This window comes from Amblyraja radiata, chromosome 11 (assembly GCF_010909765.2).
Source record: "Amblyraja radiata isolate CabotCenter1 chromosome 11, sAmbRad1.1.pri, whole genome shotgun sequence".
Lineage (NCBI taxonomy): Eukaryota > Metazoa > Chordata > Chondrichthyes > Rajiformes > Rajidae > Amblyraja > Amblyraja radiata.
This window is the reverse complement of record NC_045966.1, coordinates 13563388-13588965: the sequence shown is the minus strand read 5'-3', so window position 1 is coordinate 13588965 and position 25578 is coordinate 13563388. Positions and strand designations below refer to the sequence as shown.

Genomic DNA, 25578 nt, shown 5'->3' with positions numbered 1-25578 from the left:
CAACATGCCCAATCTACACTAGTCCCACCTGCCCGCGTTTGGCCCATAATCGCTTCAAACCAATCCTATCCATGTACATGTCCAAATGATTTTTAAATGTTGGGATAGTACATGTCTCAACTAACTCTTCCGGCAGCTCATTCCAAATACCTACCACTCTTTGTGTAAAAAGGTTGCCCCTCAGGTTCCTATTGCAGCTTTCCAACCCACACCTTAACCTATGTCCTCTAATTCTTGATTCCCCTACATTGGGTAAAAGACTCTGTGCATTTACTCTGTCTATTCCCGTCATGTTCTTATACACCTCTGTAAGATCATCTTCCCCATCCTCCTGCTCAACCTTTCCCAATAAGTTCAGGACCTTGCATTCCGACACCCTCCTAAATCTTCACTGCTCCCTTTCCTGCTTAGCAACATCTTTCCTATAACAAGGTAACAGGACAGAACATCTATATTACTGAAAGTCTGATATTGACCACTTCCTATTGTTCTGTATATTGATTTTAGAAAAAAAGCTGCCACTTATGGCTGTGATTTTTGGCCATCTGCTGTGCAGGACAAGAGGATTTTCCCCTTCGATGAAAAATATAAGAGTTATTAGTGTTTTAAAAATGTTGAGATTCTCTCTCCTGAAGGCCACGCCCCTTCCGGAGGGACTATAAAACCCAGAGGTGTTGAGTGCCTCAGTCAGTCTCTGCAAGATGGGTGAACGAGAGGGCCATGTCTCTCAGTCTGAGCTGTGAATAACCCTGAACACATGTCTACTAAACTGTGAGCGCGTGGTTTTACTGACCTTGAGTGCCCTTAATGTGGTTTGAAAATGAAAATGTGGTTGGTTTGAAATAAAGCAAAGCAAATGGTGGTTGGTTTGAAATAAAGCACTGCAATTGGTAGTTGGTTTGAAATAAAGCACAGCAAATGGTTGTTGGTGGTGGTCGGTTTGAATAAAGTACTACAAATGGTTGTTGGTGGTGGTTGTTTGAAATAAAGCACTGCAAATGGTTGTTGGTGGTGGTTGGTTTGAAATAAAGCACTGGATTAAAAGTCTAAACTTGACAACTTCCTGTTTGCACTGTATATTGGTTTTAGATAAAACGGCGGTGATTTTTGGCCATCTTACTCAGTCTCCCACCTGATGTCTGCTCATCAGGTGCAGAGGATTCTTCCCATCAATGAAAATTAAAAGTGTTATTAGTGTTTAAAAAATGCTGAGACTCTCTCCTGTCAATCACGCCATGAAGGTCACGCCCCTTCCGGCGGGAGGGTTTATAAAACCCGGAAGTGTGGGTGTGGCTCAGTCTCTGCAAGATGGGGGAGGGAGAGGTCACGACTCTGTCTGAGCTGTGAATCAACTGAACACACTGAATGTCTACTGAACTGTGAGTGTGTTTATGTGATGTTTTGTCTGGTTTTATGGTGGTTTCACCCTGCTTGAAATGGTATGAAACTGCATTTGAATTTGGTGGCCTTGTACCTTGCTTGAAGTGGTATGAAACTGCATTTGAATTTGGTGGCCTTGCACCTGACTTGAAATGCCATGAAACTGCACTTGAATTTTATTGGCCTTGCACCCTGCTTGAAATGGCATGAAACTGCACCTGAATTTGGTGGCCTTGCACCCTGCTTGAAGTGGCATGAAACTGCACTTGAATTTGGTGGCCTTGCACCATGCTTGAAGTGGCATGAAACTGCACTTGAGTTTGGTGGCCCTGCACCCTGCTTGAAGTGGCAGGAAACGGCACTTGGGTTTGGTTGCCCTGCACCCTGCTTGAAGTGGTAGGAAACTACTTGAGTATGGTGGCTTTGCACCCTGCTTCAAGTGGTATGAAACTATACTTGAATTTGGTGGCCTTGTACCCTGCTTGAAATGGTCGGAAACTGCACTTGAATTTGGTGGCCTTGCACCCTACCCTGCTTGAAGTGGTACGAAACTGCACTTGAATTTGGTGGCCTTGCACCCTGCTTGAAGTGGTCGGAAACTGCACTTGAAAATTGGTGGTATGCACTCTACTTGAAATGGTATGAAACTGCACTTGAATTTGGTTGTCTTGCACCCTGCTTGAAATGGTATGAAACTGCACTTGCATTTGGTGGCCTTGCACCCTGCTTGAAGTGGCATGAAACAGCACTTGAGTTTGGTGGACTTGGACCCTGCATGAAGTGGTATGAAACTGCACTTGAATTTGGTGGCCTTGCACCCTGCTTGCAGTGGTACGAAACTACATTTGAATTTAGTGGTTTTGCACCCGGCTTGAAATGGAATTTCAATGAATAGCCGTGAGTCAACTGCCAGCCCACCAGCGATGAATGAGCTGCCAGCACATCAGGTTTGAGTGACTGAACTGCCACCCCAAGAATCCATTTGGCCCACAATGTCCATACTAGCCCTCTGGAAACCAGTCCCTTTAGCCTACAACACCCATACTAACGCTCCGGAAAGCCCCCCACTGGCCACCAATATTGGAATTCGTGGAGAGGTGGACTATTGTGTTGGTGGACCAGCCCTCCTGTGTCACCATAGGACCCAACGGGTCCCACTTAGTCTAGTAATACTCTAAATGCAGCCTCACCAATGCCTTGCACAACTATAATGTGACCTTCCAACTTCTATACTCAATACTCTGACTGACAATGGTGAATGTGCAGAAAGCCTTCTTGACCACCCGATCTACCTGCAATGCCACTTTCATGGAGCTCTGTACTTGCACTCCTAGACCCCTCTGCTATGCTACACTCCCCAGAGCCCTGACAATTATTGTGTAAGTCCTTGCCCTGGTTAGACTTCCCAAAATGCAACTCCTTGCACATCTCTATATTAAATGTCATCAACCATTCCTCAGCCCACCAATTGATCAATATCCTTCTGCAATTTTTGACAGCCATCTTCACTACCACCCACTTTAGTATCATCTTCAAATTTGCTAATCATGCCTTGTATGTTCAAATCCAAATAATTGATATAGATGACAAAAGCAATTGGCCCAGCAATGAACCGAGGCACACCACTGGTCAAAGGTCTCCAGTCCGAAAAACAACCTTCCACCATTACCCTTTGCTTTCTTCCAGGATACCAATTTTCTCTCCAGTCATCTATCAGTCCTTCGATCCCATGCAATCTAACCTTCCAGAGCAGTCTACCATGTGGAACCTTGTCAAATGCCTTGCTGAAATCAATATATGTTTACAGCTGACCCAACAATTGTTTTGGTCACATCTTCAAAAAACCCAAGAAGATTTGTGAGACATGATCTCTCACGTACAAAACCATGCTGTCTATCCCTAATTAGCAAGTGTCCATCTAAATGCTTATATCTTATAAATAACGCTCAGAATACTGTCCAGTAACTTTCCAACCACAAATGTTAGACTCACTGGCTTGTAGTTCCCAGGCTTTTCCCTGCAGCCCTTCTTAAATAGAGGCACAACATTTGCCACCCACCAGTCTTCTGGCACCTCAGCCTTATTTAATGATGACTCACAATCCTCAACCAGGGTATCTGCAATTTTCGCTCAGGCTTCTCAGTGTCCTCCGACATATCTGATCTTCCCCACATTTAGACCATTTCTTCTGTGACCTCCCCTATTTCCCTCTTCCACTCCTACCAACACTAAATTCCCTTCTCATAGCAGCTTCAAATGCAACTACATGAGATATAACACCTATCCTTTACTTCCTCTGCCTAATCGGGGATCCACATTTTCTATCTGAGTGAAACAGTAACTCTCTTGTGCCTCTTTCAACTTTGTGAACTGATTTTGTGTAAAACATATTTGTTCAATCTGCAATGACAACCATGAGCCTCCAAGTTAATTCTCCATCTCACCTTTGGTCTCCTACATTGTCCCAAAAAAGCCTCACATAGGCTCAAAGGACAAGCTGCAAGAGAAGTAACTATCGGGTATTCTTGTCAGATCAAAAAGCAAACTGCCAGAGGAACTCAGTGGATTAGACAACATTTGTGGATGGAAATTGAAAGTCTGATTCAGAGAAAAGCTCTCAACCCCCAACATTAACAGTCTATTTCCCTCCACATATGCTGCCTGGTTTGTTTTTGCTTTAAATTCTAGCATCTGAAGTCTTTTGTGTCTCTATTATGTTCCTATATAATTTTAATAATAAAGCTTTGTTCCTTTACTCCAGTCCCTTCATTATAAGGATCACACATCATTTGTTTTCTTAATAGGTTGCTAAAGCGTTGCTCTATATTTCTCTGATTTTAATGCAAGGACAACCAGATATCTCCCATTACCAACTTTTCCCATAACTTCACCATTTACCCATTTGATCATAATAGTCTGAATGGAGATAGTTGAACCAAATTTACCATCAAGGTTCATCCCAGCTTGGAGGCACTTTCTGAAACGACAAGCTGGGCAGTTCTTTCGGCGAATCTTGTCAATGATGCAGTCATTCCTTCCAGCACAGAGGTAGTTATGCTGCCCTACATGGAAAAGAGTAAATTTAAGTGAAAATATCATTGGCACAACCAACATTAGAACTTCCCAATGGTTCAGAGGCAACACCCTGCAAAAGACATGTGCACAGAGATGCTGCGCGTCCCGCTGAGTTACTCCAGTATTTTGTGTCTATCAAAGATACAAGACCATTGCAGAGTAATCCAGTCAATATAGGACTGGGACAATATGAATAGCTTATTTCTAGTTTCTTTTTTTGTTTTTGTTTATTTTATTAGAAGTTAATACAGTACAAAACAATACAGTGGCACCTAATTTTAGGTGCCAACTATGTCATACCGTAATCCATTCTATGTACAACCTCTAGTTTTATGTTATGAGAAGGAAGTAAGCAAGACAAGAAAAAGAAAACAATAGAAAGGGGAAAAAGTGGAAAAATAGATGGTAGAGAGTAGAAAAACGTGAAGTGTGTATATAAAAAATAAAAAAAGAAAAGAAAAAGTGGAAAGTAGAAATAGAAGAGAAGGCCCCTTAAAAGAGAATTTTTCAAATCTATATTCGGAGATGTAAATCTATCCACGGCATGAACTGAAATCAGCAATCCTTATGGTACCGCTGCATCACATGATTCCAAAAAGTCGATGTAAGGAGACCAACTCCTTAAGAATTGGTCATATTTATCTATTAGTCGGTGTCTCATTTCTTCAAGGCGTGCTATGTCCATCATATTCCTAATCCACATTTTAACAGTTGGTATGGTTGTATTTTTCCAAAATTTAAGTATCAATTTCTTTCCAATTATTAACCCATAATTAAAAAAAACATTTTGGTCTTTATTTAAATTGGTATCTTCTCCTAATATTCCAAATATAATCCATTCCATTTTGGGTTCTATTCTTGACTTGAAGAGCTTTGTAAATATATCAAATATATCACGCCAAAATTTATTCAACTTTGTACATCCTACAAATGAATGTGTTATATTAGCGTTTTGAAACAAACATTTATCGCATCTGGGAGAGACGTTTGGATAAAATTTATTCAACCTCGTTTTTGAATAATATAGTCTATGTAATAATTTGAATTTAATTAAATTATGTCTTGCATTAATAGAACAGTTATGTGTATTCATCAAATACTTTTCCCATCTATCCTTCGAGATCTTTATCATAAGCTCATGTTCCCAAACTTCCCTTTGTGCTTCTGTTGAGGGTGATTCTCTATATAATATATTATTATAAAAGTATGATATTAATTTTTTTGAATCAGCCTTAATATTCATTGCTTCTTCTAAAGGGTCTTCTTTAGATTTGCACAAATGCTTTCGTTGAATTCTATGTGTTCTGTAATCCCATATAAAATTAGTGATAGTGGAATCTAGTTTTTTGAAAAAATATTTTGGAATATATATTGGGATCGCTTGAAACAAATATATTAATTGTGGTAAGAAAGTCATTTTTATAGCGTTAATTCTACCTATCAATGAGAGCGGAAGCGTTTTCCAAAATTTAATCATATCATTCAGTTTATTTAATAGTGGTATAAAATTGGCACTAAATAATGATTTGTGTCTTCTCGTAATTTGAATACCCAGATACTTGAATTTTTCTGTTGCAATTTTGAAGGGGAATTTTAGTAAGTGTCTCGAATCCTGTGGTTTTAAAGACATAATTTCGCTTTTATTCCAATTTATTCTATATCCTGAAAAAGAGCCGAATTCCTCAATTAGTGTTAATAAGGTGGGTATACTCGTTTGTGTATTAGTAATATATAAAAGGATATCATCAGCATATAGTGAAATTTTATTCTTTGAGTCCTTAGTGTTATATCCATGAATATTCGGGTGATTTCTAATCCTTTCGGCCAACGGTTCTATCATAAGGACAAATAGCAATGGTGATAAGGCACACCCTTGCCTATTACCCCTTGATAAGTAAAATTTTGGAGATAGCGTATTGTTAGTTAGTATTCTTGCTGTAGGTCTATCGTAAAGTAGTTTAACCCATCTAATAAAATTCTCTCCCATATTGAATTTTTGGAGTACCTTGTATAAATACTGCCGTTCTACTTGATCAAATGCCTTCTCTGCATCCAGCGTGACAACTGAATTATCTTCATTGTCCTCATTATGAGAGTACCATTGCAGAGTAATCCAGTCAATATAGGACTGGGACAATATGAATAGCTTATATTTTATAGGCAACAAAAATATGAACACGCAAAACAAAAAATGCTGGAGAAATTCAGCGGTTCATGCAGCATCCATAAAGCCAAAAGGATAGTCAACATTTCGGATGCAGTCATGCATCAAAACAAGTAGGTAGAATTGCAAATTGACTGTTTATAAACAAAAGAACAACCATATTCTGACAAATAACTTTACCAATACGAGGCAAGGACTGAGTCCATTCAAATCTTTCTCCAGAGTGTTAATTATATGCAGAGTGGCAGTCAATTGGAGCTAAGAGAATGGAAAAGTTGGGCCGAAGAGCTGAAGTATCCATGGCTATGACTCAGAAATAAATTCAAGCGAAGACGACAAGTAAGAGAAGCTTGAAATAAACAAAAAATGCAGCAGACACTCAGCCAAGTCAGGCAACATCTATGGATAGAAAATGTGAGCTAATGTTTCAGGTCAATAATCTCTGATTAACGCTATTTCCCCATCTGATCTGATGCGTATCCATTTTTTCTAGTTTCATTTCAGATTTTCTGCAGGTTATTTTTTGTTTCAGTGAAAGGAGGCTTATATCAACGCTAAGTGGGTGGATCAAATGAGTTAGATTGGATGCATACTTCTATGCGGTGAACATGCTATAAATATATGGGATGTTGAGCCAGTTTTGCAATTACATTATGGAATGATGAGTTGATGGAAGAGTGTTTCTTAGCCACTGTGTGTTAAGTAATAAGATACCAGTGAGAATCCAGGCTTTTCTAATACTTAACTGACTTGTTAAATCCTAAACAGGTTGCACAGTAATAATAAATGCGCAGTGTTGGAAGAACTCAATGGGTCAAGCAGCATCTATGGAAAGAATTGACAAACACACGTTTCAGGTCTGAAGATTGGTCCTGACACAAAACGTTGTCTGTCCGTTCCCTCCACAGATCAAAATCAGAATCAGAATTTATTCGTTTTGCAACATACGAGGAATTTCACTGGCCAGGTCAGTCATACAATTAAAAGCAACAGACTCAAAAACACATTTGACATGAACATCCACCACAGTGACTCCTACACATTCCTCACTGTGATGGAAGGCAAAATAAAGTTTAAGTCCTTGTGTTCTTCCTCGGTCGGGGGCCTTGAGCCCTCTGTTGACGGGACAGACAGACTGCTGGCAGGGCTACCATCTCCCCGGCGCCCCTGGTGGTCTGATGCTGCCTGACTTGTTGAGTTCTTCCAGCACTTTGCGCTTTGTGTAAATTTGCAGACTTAGCTTTGCATTTAGTTTCCACATGGCAATAATGACATAACTTGGCTTTGGTGAAATTATCCAACGGAGACAAAGCTTCTACATATGGGAATATAATGGGCCTGTCCCACTTAGGCAATCTTTCAGCGGACTGCCGGCGACTGTCAAGTTGCCGGTAGTCGCCTGAAAAACCGTCAACTGGAATGGCAACTGTCAGAGTGGAACACACACACACACAAACACATCGCTTCCTTCACCAGCCCGTTATGCAGGCGGGGGACAGGGCACGTGGGGGGAGCGCTGTCTAATAAATTCATACGGTGCAAAGCCAAGGTGAAACAGACACACACCGCGATGAACAGGAAGGTTGGCGCTGTAAAGAGACGGCTAAAGCACAGTGTACGTACTTTTAAAGGGTGCGGGAGGGGGGAAAGAGGGAGAAGGAGTGGAGACAACTTTTAAGAAGTCAGAGATACACGGCTGTGAAGCTCGGCGGACATTTAACATTACCGGTTGGTTATCCTTGGTTCTGAAAACTACTGCTTACCTTTTTTTCTCCCCAATGAGCCAATGAAATTCACCGGTCAGCACCGGCTACAACCTACGAGAACCTCCAAGAACCTTTGACCTCGTGGCGACCCACCTACGGCTCATGAATTCTCGCTACTCTCCTCATTCTAGTTGCCGCTAATTTTTCAACATGTTGAAATATTCACGCCGACAATGAGGCTGCGACTAGTTCCCAGAAAGCGGGAACTCCTCACGACCATGAAGGCGACTTCCCGGCAACCACCTGCGAACATGTGGCGACTGCATAGTCTCCTGCAGTGGCCTAAAAAGTCGACTAAGTGGGACAGGCCCATTAGGGAACCACCAAGAAGCTCACCTATTATTTTTCTCCAGAGATGCTCCCTGACCTGCTGAGTTACTTCAGCATTCTGTGTCTATCTAACGAATTGAGAGGAGTGCCTTGAATATGGAACTCACCAACAGAGTGTGACGGAACAAATTGTATTGATTTCTTTATGGGGAGGTGGGATAAGGGGATAGAAGGTTACATTAATAAAGTAAATGAGGATAGTTGGGAGAATGTTCAAGGGAACCCATAAATACTGATGAGTCAAACAGTGCATTTCCACAATATATATTCTACATAATCATAAATAAGCAGAGGCAAATTTCACTTTTTCGTTTTAATTTCTTTCTGCAATATGGTTTCATTTCTTACCACAGTTCCTTTTTTACACTTTGGCACAGGAAGCACTGATGAATTTATGAAAATAAAATGTTGCTTTTGCCCATCTTACCTATAGTATAATGATTAAGTTAAAACACATTAATACTTTAAAATCCTTACCTTCTACAGCTCTCTTGAAAAAAACCTTGCAACTTCCACAAGTAAGAACACCGTAATGACATCCAGACGCTTCATCCGAGCAAACTAGACAGACTTTGGCAGGTGGCCCTGAGGAGGCATTGGAGGTGGAGATGGTTGTTGAGTATCCATCAGATTTCAGGGCAGAGCTAGAGGAAAAAATGTATAGATCACATAAAATATCATATCTGACACACAAATATCCCATGGGTATTTACATTTAAACAGTCAATGGTGAGATTTATATTGCCTGGCAAAGCATTTCTTTGGTAATGATATCATTTCGTTCTCTGGAAGCAGGGGTCCAAACTGTAATATTTAACAAAGTCTTCTCCTAGGCTAATCAAACAATACTGGTAAATTGAAGGCAGCATCACGATGATGCTTCACAAACTTAAGTTCTAATTGTATGCCTTAAATACAGCGAGTCTTAAGACTTATCTATAGGGTGCCACTGTATAATTTTCCCGCTTTCAATATGTTAATGTCTTGCTTTTAAATCCGCTGAGTTACTCCAGCATTTTGTGTCTATTATTTGATTTGATTGGATAGCACACAAACACAAGCTTTTCACTGTACCTCGGTGCACATGACAACAATGCACCTTAACCTACTGTGGTGATCAGAAATGCATGCAGTACTCCAGCTGAGGTCTGGAAAATGTTTTTTTAAATTGGAACATTACTTTCCTGCTCTTGTATTCAATGCTCCAACAAATGAAGGCGACTATCTCATGTTTTCTTAACCATGTTATCTTCTTACACTACCACATTCTAGTATCTGTGGACTTGTATACCAAGGCCTGTCTGTTCTTTAAAACTCCAAAGGACCTTGCCATTCACGGTGTATGCCGTGGGCTCAATAGCACTCCCAAAATGCATCATTTTACATTTATTGGGAATAAACTTCACCTGCCATTCCTCAGCCCCATTTCACCAACACATTCATATCACCTCTAACCTAGGACTACCCTCCACAATATCAACATCTCCACCAACCTTTGTGTCATCTGTGAACTCACTGCTCATGCCGCCTATATCCACATCCAAATCATTCACATAAACGGGCACTCCCTAACTTGCTCCCTAAATAGATGAATTACGTAAACTCAAACTTATGTTAACAATTCACAATAGGTGGTATCATTTCCTGAATGACATGTGTTATTGCAACAGGAGGATGGCGAGGGCTATAAAACCGTCGCCCGGGCTCGGTGCAACATTGCGAAGGGGAGCAAGAACGTGGTAGTCAGTGGAGAGCAAGACCCGGCTGAGTTGCTGACATCTTCCACAAGGTGCATCAGCGAGCCCTTCTTCACCAGTTGCCAATACCTTGATTGTTGGGAAGGAGGAGGGAGTGGCAGTGGAGGGGGGAGTGGATAAAGCGACGATCAACAGGAAGAAGCGGTAGCTGGTGAAAAGGGAAGGAGTCCCATGGTGACAGAGTACGTGCTGCTGCGGCGGCCTGAAGCAAGTGCTGTCAGCCACGAGCTACAATGCGAGCTGCAACAAGAGCCAGGTCAACCGGATCGTGCAGCAGCTGATGAAGAAGGGCTCGTTGGTTTTAAGGTGAAACAACACAAATCCTGGAGTAACTCAACAGACTGAATCAGTCTGAAGGAAGTTCCCACTCTAAAACAACATCTCTCCATGTTCTCCAGAGATGCTGCCCGACCTGCTACTTTGTTTTAAGGTGGTTCCGACTTGCATAAGATCTAAGTTACACAAGGGTTTGCTAAAAATAACCCTAAAGTAAGGGAATGTTTATATTACAAACTAAGATTCCCAGTTTTGATAACTGAGGAACACCACTAATCACAAACGTTGAATCACAAAAATAATCCTCTACCATTAGCCTTTGTCTCTAAAGCCAATTTTGGATCCAATTTGCTCTGGATCCTTTGGGCCCGAACCTTTTGAACCAGTTTCTCATGTAAGATGGAGTAACTCTGTGGGACAGGCAGCATCTCTAGAAACATAGAAAATAGGTGCAGGAGTAGGCCATTCGGCCCTTCGAGCCTGCACCGCCATTCAATATGATCATGGCTGATCATCCAACTCAGTATCCCGTACCTGCCTTCTCTCCATACCCACTGATCCCTTTAGCCACAAGGGCCACATCTAACTCCCTCTTAAATATAGCCAATGAACTGGCCTCAACTACCTTCTGTGGCAGAGAATTCCAGAGATTCACCACTCTCTGTGTGAAAAATGCTTTCCTCATCTCGGTCCTAAAAGATTTCCCCCTTATCCTTAAACTGTGATCCGTTAGAGAGAGGGAATGGGTGACATTTTAGGTCGAGACCCTTCTTCAGACCATGTGGGATCTTGTCAAAGGCTTTATTGGACTCTATGTAAACCACGTCTACAGCACTGCCATCTACTGTACTTTGTTACCTTCTCAAAAATTCAAACAACGTAGTTATGGAGACTCTTGCTTTTATTTAATGCCATGGAAACTGGAAAAATATTTGGGAAAAGGCAGTGCACTCAGAAGAAAGCATTTCCTCTTGAGGTAAAGAACTGACATGAATGTTATGCCAGTTAAGTGAAATATTGTTTATTGGCACCCTTAACATCTTGCAACTGAATTTTCATTCATAGCCAGCAATTTATTCATGTCTGGGAAAATCGAAGGGTGTTTCCTCCATAAGAATGGCAGAATTCCAAAATTTTCAATCACTGACTCAATGTTAACGCTTTGAAAGGGAAAAGAATGACACATCTACAAAGAGCCCCCACTGCCCCTGACGACACAATGCTCTCAGTCTCTGAGGCTGATGTCAGAGCATCCTTCTAGGAGGTGAATCAATGCCAAGCATCCAGTCCACACAGCGTACCCGGCCATATACTACAGACTTGTGTGGACCACTCACTGGAATATTCAAGGACATTTTCAACATCTCGTTTCTGCGGTCTATGGTTTCCACCTGCTTTAAAAGGGCATCGATCCCAAGTAGAGCATGGTGACCTGTCTCAACAAATATTGTCTGGTAGCACTTACATATACCATAATAAAGTGCTTTGAGAGGTAGATTATTACCAGAGTAATGAGCTGGGTGTGTTTCAATTTGCCTATTCCCATAACAGGTCAACAATAGATGCTCTCACTGGCTCTCCTCTCTGCCTTGGACCACCTGGATATCAGGAACACATGTCCGGCTGCTGTTCATTGATTACAGCTTGGTGTTCAAACACTATTGTTCCTCTAAACTCATCACCAAGCTCCAAGGCTCTGTACCTCCATTTGCAAATGGCATCTTGACTTCCTCATGATCAGACTTCAATCAGTGCAGATCATTAATATCTCCTCCACACTATCAACACAGCTGCATGCTTAGGCCCCTGCACTACTCTCTGTACACCCATGACTATATGGCCAAGTATAGCTCCACTGCCATCTATAAATTTGCCAATGACACCACTGTGATCAGCCAAATCATGGGTGGTGATCGATTAGTGTACAGGAGAGAGATTGAACACCAGTTGAGTGGCGAATATCCTAATGTTATTAGGCACAGTGATTCCACATCGCTCTGCAATGACAGCTCAGTTAAAAATTACTTCTCCCATCTACTCTCTGAAGGGTCTCGAACTGAAACGTCACCTATTCCTTCCAGCCAGAGATGTTGCCTGTCCCGCTGAGTGTCTATCTTCCGTGTAAACCAACATCAGCAGTTCAGTCCCTCACATACCTACCAGCTTGGTGTTGCTCACCAATGCAAATGCGACATATTTACTTCAATTCTCATAAATTATATTTTGTGTTCTCTTAACTGTTATTCCTGGGAGCCACAGTCTCATCTCCCAGTGATGATGTGTTTACCCAAGTGTGCACATAATAAAGTTTACAAATTTGCATAGTCATTGTTTTCTTCAACCCAATGACACTTTTGGCATTTCTAGTGCACAGCAGACTTAGCCACATCCGTCTTTAGAAGTGTCCTAACCCAAAACATCGCTCATCCTGTTTCTCCAGAGATGCTGCCTGTGTAACTCCATATTTTTAATGGATATTTTAGCCACATTTAGCACTGGCCACTATTCTGGCATCATTCAGAAAAGCATGACGTCGCCTATTTCCTTCGATCCATAGATGCTGCCTCACCCGCTGAGTTTCTCCAGCATTTTTGTCTACATTCAGAAAAGCAAAGTCCTTTTCTCAATTACCAACTACCTCCTCTACCATTATGAATAAACAAGTCCAAAATCCTCAATGACTAGCTTGAAACCATTTGTTCAACTCCCTTTAATCACAATGCTGGATGATATCTTGCATGGTTCTCACTTTTGTCTCATTCCTCAGAACATAATGGATGAATTGCAGATTAAAACTTCCAAATGCTGGTGAAAAAACAGGATTATCATGTAAAATAAAATTCAATCACATAACAATCATAGCATTCAGGCACATAGCAGCAGGATACAGAATATGCATCCACCCCATCTTTTATTTCTTTGCTCTGTACAACAAGGATATGGACATTTTGAAGTGTGATAATAAGCAAAATATCTGCCATTCTCATTTTGGGAATAATGTCAGATGCAGATTCAGATAGAGCAGACTTTTCAACAAAAAAAAAATCTATACCTATACAGATACAGGCGAATCAAGAATGCTAAATGACAGCGAAATAAGTGACCAGCTACCAGAATTATAGGCATTTGTGCGTGCGTGCAATATGATTTTAAAAGAGGTTGAAAGGAAGGAATACAAAATATTGCTGTTTTTACCAGGTCTGGAAAGAAACCTGGAAAGAAAAACAAAAATATAACTGTCTATCTGAAATTATACAGCATTATTAGGAGATATTACCCTGGAATCAAATGAAAGTCAAATAAAATAAATCAATCCATTCACATGGCACTTAACACATGTAGCTAGAGAAAGATTACCATCTACTTATCATTTTGAAAATATGAAAAATTAAACAATAATATTAAAAGCCCAACAACAAAATTAATTGCTTGCATAAAATGGCAGCTGCCACCATTTGGAAAAAACCTGTGCAATTTTCACAAAGACAAGCAGCGGAGCGCATTTCAGTCTTGGAATCTCTCCAGGTCTGAATAGTTTCAAGGACATAGGCAGTAGAGTTTAGAAGTAGAGTTTAGAATAGCAGGATTAATCGCGTTCCATCACCCGAATATCACATGCAAACAACCTGTAATAAGCATGTAGTTTAAGAAATGTACACATCTCAATATTTGAAATGGCATAGTGTGAAATAAGTAACATCTTTTTGTCTTTTGCAAACTTGATCTTCAGCAACACATTGATAAAGTGAAACCAATGAGCTGATAAAATCAAAAAGCATTCTTCCATGGAACTGTAAAATACCAGATGTTCCACAACAGCAATATATACACACACACGCATACACACACACACATATATATATATATATATATACACACACATACACATATATACATACATATACATATACACACACACATATATACATACATACACATAAATCAATATATATTAATATTATTTATATCTATATTACTAAAACTCTGTTCTTGACCGGTTTTGGCGATCTGTGCTGCGATTTCCGAGAGCACGCCGCCACCTACGGCCGTCATTTTTGGCCACCTCGCTCAGAGCTCCCCTCCGCCGCATGTGTGCCGAGGATTTTTCCCGTCGATGGAATATGACAGAGATATTAATGTTTTTACAAAATTCCCCATTCTCTCTGCTGCCCCATGCTGGAGGGAGGGGGAGGGACTATAAAACCAGGAAGTGGTGTGCCTCAATCAGTCTCTGCAAGTGGTGTGTCTCAATCAGAGCTCTGAATGACTGAACAAATGTCTCCACAGCTATGAGTACCCATAATGTGATTTGAAAATGAAAATATGGTTAGTTTGAGGGAAAAGAGCACTGCCTGCAAATGGTTGTTTGGGGGGGGTTTGGGTAAAATGGCACCCTCTCTCTCTCTCCCCACCTCTCTCTCTCTCCCCTCTACCCCCTCCCCCCCTCCCCTCTCTCTCTCTCGCCCCTCTTTTTATCCCTCTCCTCCCCTCCATCCCCTCCCCAAAACCCCCTCCCCTCCACACACCCCTATCCCCTTCTCCCCACCTCTCCCCCTCCCCTCACCTCCCCCCCCTCCCCCACCTCCCCCTATCCCCTCTCCACCATCTCCCCCTCTCTCTCCCCTCCCCCTCTCTCTCCCCCCCTCTCTCTCCCCACTCCTCCCCCCTCTCTCTCTCCCAGTCTCTCCTAACCCCCTCCCCTCCACACCCCCTACCCTCTTCCTCCACCCTCCCTAACCTCTCCCTGATTCCCCACCTCACCCCCTCTCAGCACCCCTCTCTCTCCCCTCACTCTCACCTCTCTCTTCCTCCCCCACCTTTCCCCCCTCACCCACCCTCCCTCTTCTCCTCCTCTCCACCCCCCTATCCCTCTTGCCCCTCTCTGTGTCTCTCTCTGTCTCTGCCCTCACTCTCTAACCCCCCTCCCCCCCTCCCTCTCTAGATGTGACTGCAAGTTAGGGGCTATGCGTCAGAAGATAGGGTGGTTATGGGGTAAAAGGAGCAAATTAATAATATTAATATAATAGCAAGGGGGGTAATTAGCGTGACTGCGGGGGGGGGGGGGGGGGTGTAGATAAACACCCAAACTACTGACGCATAGCCCCCAACTTGCAGTCACAACTAGAGAGGGGCATAGGGGGGGGGCGGGGTAGGGGGTGTGGAGGGGAGGGGGTTTAGGGGAGGGAGGGAGGGTGGGGGAGGGGATGGAGGGGAGAGAGAGGGGGGGGCGAGAGGGGGGGGGGAGGAGAGGGGAAAGAGGGGGGGAGAGAGGGGGTGTGCTGAGGGGGAGAGGTGGGGAGCAGGGAGGGTGGAGGGAAGAGGGTAGGGGTGTGTGGAGGGGAGGGGGTTTAGGGGAGGAATGGTGGGGGAGTGGATGGGGGGAGAAAAAGAGGGGAGAGAGGAGAGGGGGGGAGAGGAGAGGGGGGGAGAGGAGGGGGGAGAGGAGAGGAGAGGAGAGGGGGGGAGAGGAGAGGAGAGGGGGGGAGAGGAGAGGGGGGGAGAGGAGAGGAGAGGGAGAGGAGGGGGGGGGGGGGGGAGGAGGGGGGGGGGGGGGGGGGGGGGGGGGGGGGGGGGAGGGGAGGAGAGGAGAGGAGAGGAGAGGAGAGGGGAGGGGAGGAGAGGAGAGGGGGAGAGGAGAGGGGAGGAGAGGAGAGGAGAGGAGAGGGGGGGAGAGGAGAGGGGGGGAGAGGAGAGGGGGGGAGAGGAGAGGGGGGGAGAGGAAAAGGGGGGAGAGGAGGGGGGGACAGGAGGGGGAGGGGGGGAGAGGACAGGGGGGGGAGAGGAAAGGGGGGGGGAGAACCTAAAAAACATTTTAGAACCAAAAGAGACACTTTTTGCAAACATTTTAGAACCAATAAACACTTTTTGCAAACATTTTAGAACCAATAGCCACATTCTACAAGCGTTTTAGAACCACTAAGGACACTTACATTTGAGTAGACATGTGTTCAGTGTTATTCACAGCTCAGAGAAATGTGACCCTCTGCCTTCCTCCAGCTTGCAGACACTGATTGAGGCACACCGCTTCCTAGATTTATAGTCCCCCCCCCGCCGCCAGCAGTGGCAGCTGAGAGAATGGGGAATTTTGTAAAATCATTAATATCTCTGTCATTTTTCATCGACGGGGAAAATCCTCGGCACACATATGGCGGAGGGGGGCTCTGAGCAAGGTGGCCAAAAATGACGGCCGTAGGTGGCGGCGTTCTCTCGGAAATTGCAGCACATATGGCCAAAGCCGGTCAAGAACAGACTTTTAGTAATATAGAATATAGATATATAGAGATATATAGAGATATATAGAGATATATAGAGATATATAGAGACATATGGAGATATATAGAGATATAGAGACATATAGAGATATATATATATATATATATATATATATATATTGCTGTTGTGGAACATCTGGTATATATAAGCATATATATAAATAAAAATAAAAGGTATGAATGAATGTATTACTCTATTGATTCCAATTAATAATTGCTTAAAGCTAGACCATTTCAGTACGAGGACTTATTAGTCCTGCATTTTTTTTTTAATCACAATTTTTGAGCTGCTTCGCACATAGTTCAAAATGTGATTGAAACTCTAATATCCTGTGCCATTCCAGAGAACATAAATCTTAGCACTGTTGATTGCACAAAGCTAAGCCAAATTAGTTTTTTTATAGTGAAAATCCAATTAAGTAATTGAGATAATTAAGGTCCTTTGTTTTTGGAAGTTGTGCCAATGAAGTGGCAGCGGATTAGTTTGATTGATTAAAACATACAGCATCGAAACAGTCCACCAAGTCGATGCTGACTATCGATCTCTTGTTCACACTTGTGGGAAAGAAATGCAGATGCTGGTATAAATTGGAGCTGGACATAAAATGCTGGGGTAACTCTGGGGTAAATGCTGGCAGCATCTCTGCATTCCTTCTCTCCAGAGATGCTGCCTGTCCCGCTGAGTTACTCCAGCATTTTGTGTCTATCCTGTTCACACTAGTTCTACGCCATCTCACTTTTGATTCACTCACATGGGATGTTGGAGGAATCTGGAGCATCCAGAGGAAACCCACGTAATCACCGGGAGAACATGCAATCTCCATGCAGACAGCACTTAAGGTCAGGCTCAACCCTCATCTCTCGTGATATAAGGCAACAGTTCTACCACTGTGCCCTTAGGGGAGAGCATGATTTCCTGTCTCTTGTCAAGCATTTTGTTGATGTGCTGCACAAACCGTCTGCTGTATTTCTTATTATAGATATGAAGAAGGGTGTCGACCAGAAACGTCACCTGTTTCCTTTGCTCCATAGATGCTGCCTCACCCGCTGAGATTCTCCAGCATTTTTGTCTACCTTTAATTCACGGGAAAGGTATTTTTTTGTTTCCTACAAAAAAACTAGTGAACTGCAAATTTAATCGCCAATTTCCCTCTCTCTCTCTCTCACTTTCCACATGGCACTTTTCAAAATATTCCTTTTCCTTCCTCAACCTCTCACCTCCATTTCAGGAGTCATGCTACTAACCATGGTCTATGACTCACAACTAAAGTACACTTTCTTCCCCCTGTTGATATACTTCTAATGGTTCAACACACCCTTTCTTAATCAGGACAGGGGTCTCCATGTCCTCCTCTTCTAACCCACCAGGTTCCACATTCAATAGCAAATGACCAACACCAAATACTAAACATATCTTCCCTCTCCTTCCTCAGAGGGAACATTCCCTAGAGGCATTCCTCTCAGGATATGCCATTCTGTTTGTCAAAAATCCCCATCCCCATCACATTGCAATTTATGTGGAGTTTATGATGGATCATTTTGGGGGGAATACATTTGATCAGATTTTAGTCTCACTATAGCAGCTGGTTCAAATGACACTGTAATCATTCTCAATGTTACACAATATCCTAATAATGATGACAATTGCCATTACTTTTTTTGCTAGAAATTGCTTCCAAATGGAAAAACATTTGCTGACAACTGGAAATACTATTTTGATAGACTTTTGAAAGCATATTAAAAACAAATCAAACATCTAATTTTCTCATCACCTCTCACTATTTTGTGTAGTTGCTGATATACAAATTAACATACCAATTAATAGGTAAAAAAGCTTTGATCATGGCAACAATTGGACACTAAACCTTGCTGTGTGATTCACAGGTTGATTTACTATTAGATAAACCTATCATTGCACTCCAGGATATCTGCACCATTAACCAACAGTATCTGAGATGTCATTCGTGAACACTAAAGATGAATCACAGGACTAGATTCAATAAAATGTAATCTTTAACAACTGCCAAGAGAAAAACAATTTAAAAAATGCATATCCTTTCAATACCCTAAACTGTAAAACATGACACCATATTATCCAGAAAATCAAAGTGTGAACGGCAAATCACACTTGAAAAACAGAAACTAATCTTTCACCTGTAAACCATAAAGAATATACTCTTCTATTTAACCCAGTTGCTATGTATAAAGTCAAGAAGATTGCATACTTAAAAAAAAAGAGTATTATGAAATTAGCCTGTCACCTTAAAAAATGTGAAATGTAGATCCAGTGTTCTTTATACACTTCCAGCAAAAAAAAAAATTCAGTTTCTACAATTGACATTATATAGCATTTTTAATAAAGACCAACCTACATACTTCAAAATAGAATAAATGAAAATCAAGCAAAGGAGTTCTGAGGTACCGACAAGCTTATTTGAAGAAATTATTTTAAGTAAGTTTAAAAAAAACAGGGTGAGCAACAAGTTAGATTTTACAGTTAATGAAGTATCAAAAACCTCTGGAAACATTCAGCAAGTCAGATCGAATCTGTGAGACGAAGTTACAGTGCCCTCCATAATGTTTGGGACAAAGCCACATCATTTACTTATTTGCCTCTGTACGCCACAATTTGAGATTTTTACATTTTAAAAAATCACATGTTGTTAAAGTGTACATTGTCAGATTTTATTAAAGGGTATTTTTATACATTTTGATTTCATCATGTAGAAATTACAGCTGTGTTTATACAGTCTCCCCCCCTCCCTCCCTCCCTCCCTCCCTCCCTTCCAATTTCAGGGCACCATAATGTTTGGGACACATGGCTTCACAGGTGTTTGTAATTGCTTAGGTGTGTTTAATTGCCTCCTTCATGCAGGTATAAGAGAGCTCTCAGCACCAAGTCATTCCTCCAGTCTTACTATCACCTTTGGAAACTTTTATTGCTGTTTATCAATTATCCACACGAGGACCAAAGTAGTGACAATGAAAGTCAAAGATGCCATTGTGAGACTGAGAAACAAGAATAAAACTGTTAGAGACATCAGCCAAACCTTAGGCTTACCAAAATCAACTGTTTGGAACATAATTAAGAAGAAAGAGAGCAGTGGTGAGCTTACTAATTGCAAAGGGACTGGCAGGTCAAGGAAGACCTCCACAGCTGATGACAGAAGAATTTTCTCTATAATAAAGACAATCCCCAAACACGTGTCCGACAGATCAGAAACACTCTTCAGGAGTGGATTTGTCAATGACCACTGTCCGCAGAAGACTTCATGGACAGAAATACAGAGGCTACACTAAAGGATGCAAGCCACTGGTTAGCCACAAAAATTGGATGGCCAGGTAACATTTTGCCAAGGTACTTAAAAGTGCAACCACAGGTTGGAAAAAGGTGTTGTGGACAGATGAGATGAAGATTAACTTATATCAGTGATGGCAAGAGCATCAGCCATCACAGAGGTGAGAAAGAACTGCCCAAGATCCAAAGCATACCACCTCATCTGTGAAACACGGTGGTGGGGGTGTTATGGCTTGGGCATGTATGGCTGCAGAAGGTACTAGATCACTTATCTTCATTGATGATACAACTGCTGATGATGGTATAACAATGAATTCTGAAGCGTATAGACACATCCTATCTGTTCAAGTTCAAACAAATGCCTCATAACCCATTGGCCAGTGGTTCATTCTACAAGACAATGATCCCAAACATAATGCTAAAGCAACAAATGAGTTTTTCAATGCTAAAAAATGTCAATTCTTGAGTGGCAAATGTCAATCACCCGATCTGAACATAATTGAGCATGCCTTTTATATGCTGAAGAGAAAACTGAAGGGGACTAGCCCCCAAAACAAGCATAAGCTATAGATGACTGCAATACAGGCCTGGCAGAGCATCACCAGAGAAGACACCCAGCAACTGGTGATGACCATGAATCACAGACTTCAAGCAGTCATTGCTTGCAAAGGATATGCAACAAAATACTAAACATGACTACTTTCATTCACATGACATTGTTGTGTCCCAAACATTATGGTGCTCTGAAATGGGGGGACTATGTATAAACACTGCTGTAATTTCTACATGGTGAAACCAAAATGTATAACAATGGCCTTTATTAAAATCTGACAATGCGCTCTTTAACCACATGTGATTTTTTTCTATTACAAATCTCAAATTATGGAGTACAGAGGGAAATAAATAAATGATCGAGGGCACTGTATGCATTTTGGTTTTCTGCAGCCCACGTACAATAAAACAGATGGAAAGGACCATAAGTGCAAGAAGCCTAAGTAAATCTGCCAACAACTTGAAAGCAGAACAAATATGAAACAAATCGCTTTGATTTTTTTTTCTGCAGCTTATTCTTTCTTTTGCCAATTTGGGATAACCAAGATAATATTAGCTTTTCTATAAATGTTTCCATTCTGCCAGTTAATGCAACAAAAGTGTGTACCGGAAGTGGCGGTGCTGCCTTGCAGCTGCGGCTCGCCTGCAGTCCGTTTGTCTTTTCTGTTTTTTGTTTTCTTTTGTCCCGTTTTTACAGTTTATTTCGGTTTATTTAGTTGTGTATGTGTGGGGGGGTGGGTGTAACATGTTTTTTGACTCTTCCTTCGGGGGGGGATGCGACTCCGTGTCTGTCTGCGCTGAGGCCTATCTCGGAGCTGGCGGCCTCCAACTGCGACTGACCTCGAGGCTGCGGAGGCAGAGCCAGGACTTACCAACGCGAGGCTGGCCGACTTCGGGGCTGTGGTTGCGGTGCGAACCAACTTCCGACCCGACTTTGGAGCCTTGGAGGTTCGGCCGTGGACCAGTGGACGACATCATCGGGAGCTCGAGTTCTGTTTTCTGGAGCTCCCGCAACTACAGCTGCGTCCGCTGAACTGGAGGGCGGCAGCTTCGGCAGCTTCGACCGCCCCGGGCCGCGGAGTTTGAACCGGCCCGTTTGCGGAGCACGGATTCAGCCGCGGGACTTACCTACCATCACCTGGTGGGGTCACAACATCGGAGGCTTGGATTGCCTCAGCGCAGAGGGAGAGAAAGGAGGGAAGAGACAATGACTTTGGGACTTTAAACTGTGTTGAGTGTTTGTTATTTATTCTATGTTATGACTGCAGGCTAAACCATTTTGTTGCACTGAAAAGTGCAATGACAATAAATTGAATCAAATCAAATCAAATCCAGACGCAATCGCATCCCTCTGATATAATCTTTACCACCGGGTGGCTCCGTGATGGCAGCCTCGCCAGCAGCCTGTGTCATTTCGACTTTTGTTATTTTTAGTGTGTCTAAAATGTATATTTTATATTTTCTCTGTATGTTTCATGTGGGGGGTGGGGAAATAGCGGAAAACATCTTTCAGTCACTTACCTCAACGGATATGAGATCTTTCTCTGTCCCGTCCCCCCCCCCCCCCCCCCGCAGCCAGACAACTTGGATTGGTGCGGCCTTTCCTGGAGACAGGCCCGGAGCTTCGAGCCACAAGCATGGCGCAGACTTACCCTCGCGGAGCGGACGATCCTTTGCCGAGGATCGCTTTGGAAGTAGTCTGACCACAGGGCCTGTGGACTTTAACACTGTGAAGCCACGGTCTCCGTTAAGAAGAGACCGACTCGGGAGCTCCATCGAGTGTTCCGATCCGTCCCAACACCAGAGTTTCTTCCCGACAAGAGGGCTTGAACCGTTGGCAGAGGCAGTGCTGAGGGTTCGAAAGCTCCGACCATTACGGGTGAACAAAGGAGGAAGATGACTGAACTTTATCACCTTCCATCACAGTGAGGAAAGTTGATTCCACTGTGGTGGATGTTAATGTTAAATTTATTGTGTATTGTGTTTCTATTTTACTTGTATGGCTGTATGGTAACTCAAATATCACTGTACCTTAATCGGTGCCTGTGTCAATACATGTGAACTTGACATAAACATCCTGAATTTTAAAAAAAATTCAGCAATGATCCAAGCAAAGTAACCAAATATAAACAACAAAATTAAACCCGGCAGATTTATTTTCCTATTTAAAAATACATATGACCAGGTTTCAGAACAAGGTACTTTATTCGGGAAATTGCTGTGTTATGATCATTCAGATTATGGAATTTTGTCCTTCCGGAATTCACAAATTACCACCCAAACATTTGATATGGAATAAAATTCATAAACAAAAACAAATTTAACACACGCAGGTAACGTGGCTCCCCATTTGGGAAAAATCATGATACAGAGTCTAGGAATGCAATCCCCTGTAACATGGAGGGTCACCTGTATTTTTCAATGATTAAACGTGAATGTTTAACATACATTTTTAATCTACTCCACTTTCTTTGTTCAGTGTCTCAGATTACACATATTTAAACCACAGAACAGTAAAGCATAAGAACAGGCCCATCATCGGGCGGGGCCTTACATCATGGCCCGGCGCGGCTTTAAATGGCCGCGGGACTTGTTAGCGCACGCCGGGGGCTCCAACACCTAGACCCGAAGCAGGGCCTTGCATCACCCGGCGCGGCTTTATAATTGCCGCGGGACTTATTTACCATCGCCCGCTTTGACTCTGACATCGGGAGGAGAACGAGGAGTGCAGGGGAGAGATAAGACTTTGCCTTCCATCACAGTGAGGAGGAGATTCACTGTGATGGATGTTTGTGTAAATTATGTTGTCTTGGTTCTTCTTGTTTGTATGACTGCAGAAACCAAATTTCGTTTGAACCTCTGGGTTCAAATGACAACAAATAAATTGTATTGTATCAGCCACAATATTTGTGCCGAACATAATGCCAAGTCCATCTCTTATCTGCCTGCACATTATCTATATCCCTACATATAATAATAATAATAATAATATCTTTTATTGTCATTGCACGTCAGTGCAACGAGATTTAGTATGCAGCTCCACTGATGTACAAGAAAGGTAAATAAATACAATACATAAATAAGCAAGCTGAATTGATTGACGTGACCATCTGAGGGAGACTGTCCAAAGGGGGTGAGTGGGGGGGCACTCATTAGGGCCGGTTCAGAGCCGCTATAGCTCTTGGGATAAAACTGTTCCTGAGTCTGGAGGTTCGGGCGTAGAAGGCCTTGTAACGTCTGCCGGGGGGTAGTAGTTGAAACAGACCGTGGCAGGGGTGTGATGAGTCCTTATGGATGCTGAGGGCCTTCCTGAGGCACCGCGTGTGGTAGATGCCCTCCAAGGCTGGTAGCTCTGTCCCGATGATCCGCTGCGCTCTGTTGACGACGCGATGAAGAGCTCTCCTCTCCGCCTCCGTGCAGCTGAGATACCACACAGAGATGCCATACGTTAGTATGCTCTCTGTGGTGCAGCGGTAGAACGTTGTCAGCAGCTGTTGGGGCAGACCAGTCTTTTTTAATGTCCTCAGGAAGAACAGTCGTTGCTGCGCCTTCTTGACCAGCGCGGCGGTGTTCGTGGACCATGTGAGGTCTTCTGAAAAGTGAGTGCCCAGAAACTTAAAGCTGGACAATCTCTCCACACTTTCCCCGTAAATGGAGATTGGGGCATATTCTCCAGAATGGGACCTCCTGAAGTCAATAATCAGCTCCTTGGTCTTGGAGGTGTTTAGTGCCAAGTTGTTATTGGCGCACCAGTCCGCCAGGTTCTGCACCTCCGCTCTGTAGTTTGTTTCATCACCGTTGGTGATCAGCCCAATCACTGTTGTGTTGTCAGCAAACTTGACGATGGTGTTGGTGTCGAATGCAGGGACACAGTCGTGAGTGAAGAGGGAGTAGAGCATGGGGCTTAGTACACAACCCTGTGGTATGCCGGTGCTCAGGGTGATGGTGGAGGACAGGTGCGGGCCCAGTCTCACTGCCTGCGGTCGCTCCGTGAGAAAGTTCTGGATCCAAGCGCATATCGGTGAGCTGAGGCCTAGCTGGTGGAGTTTGGTGGTGAGCTTGGTGGGGATGACCGTATTGAATGCAGAGCTATAGTCAATGAAGAGCATCCTCACATACGTGCCCTGTCTGTCCAGGTGAGTCAGGACAGTGTGAAGGGCCAGAGAGATGGCATCCTCTGTCGATCTATTTGCCCTGTATGCAAATTGATGGGAGTCCAGTGAGGCAGGGATGCTGGATTTAATATGGGAGAGGACCAGCCTTTCGAAGCACTTCATTGGGATTGGAGTCAGGGCAACTGGGCGGTAGTCGTTCAGGTTGGTGATTTTGGACTTTTTCGGCACCGGCACTATGGTGGCTGTATCCAATATGCATATCTACCTCAACCACCACCCTTGATAGCACATTCCTGGAGAAGGCAAAATGGTGTTGAGGAGTAAAAATAGATCAGCCATGATTGAATGGCGGGGTAGGCTCGATGGGCTAAATGGTCTAATTCTGCTCCAATGTCTTATGGTCTTATTGCCTGCAAAATCCAAATTAAGTTAATAATTTGAACCAATAAAAATAATACATTAGCATTGACCACCAAATTACTGGGTATTTAATATCCTTCAGAGGAGGAAATCTGCCATCATGAGAAAGAATCTAATGGAGTGGAAGAATCTAATGGAGAAGAATGTGGTTTATGAGGATTTTCTGCAGATTG

General features: G+C 42.9%; 1 protein-coding gene across 3 annotated transcripts in view; it reads right to left on the bottom strand.

Moving 5' to 3' along the window:
* Nucleotides 1–25578, bottom strand: part of nr3c1 (nuclear receptor subfamily 3 group C member 1) — a 78816-nt gene that overhangs the window by 17195 nt on the left and 36043 nt on the right. For all 3 annotated transcript variants that reach the window (XM_033029344.1, XM_033029345.1, XM_033029346.1), the window contains exons 3-4: nucleotides 9193–9359; nucleotides 4326–4442 (exon numbers count right to left, since the gene is read on the bottom strand). In XM_033029344.1, coding sequence (XP_032885235.1) covers nucleotides 4326–4442; nucleotides 9193–9359 — 284 coding nt within the window. The remainder of the gene's footprint in view (nucleotides 1–4325; nucleotides 4443–9192; nucleotides 9360–25578) is intronic.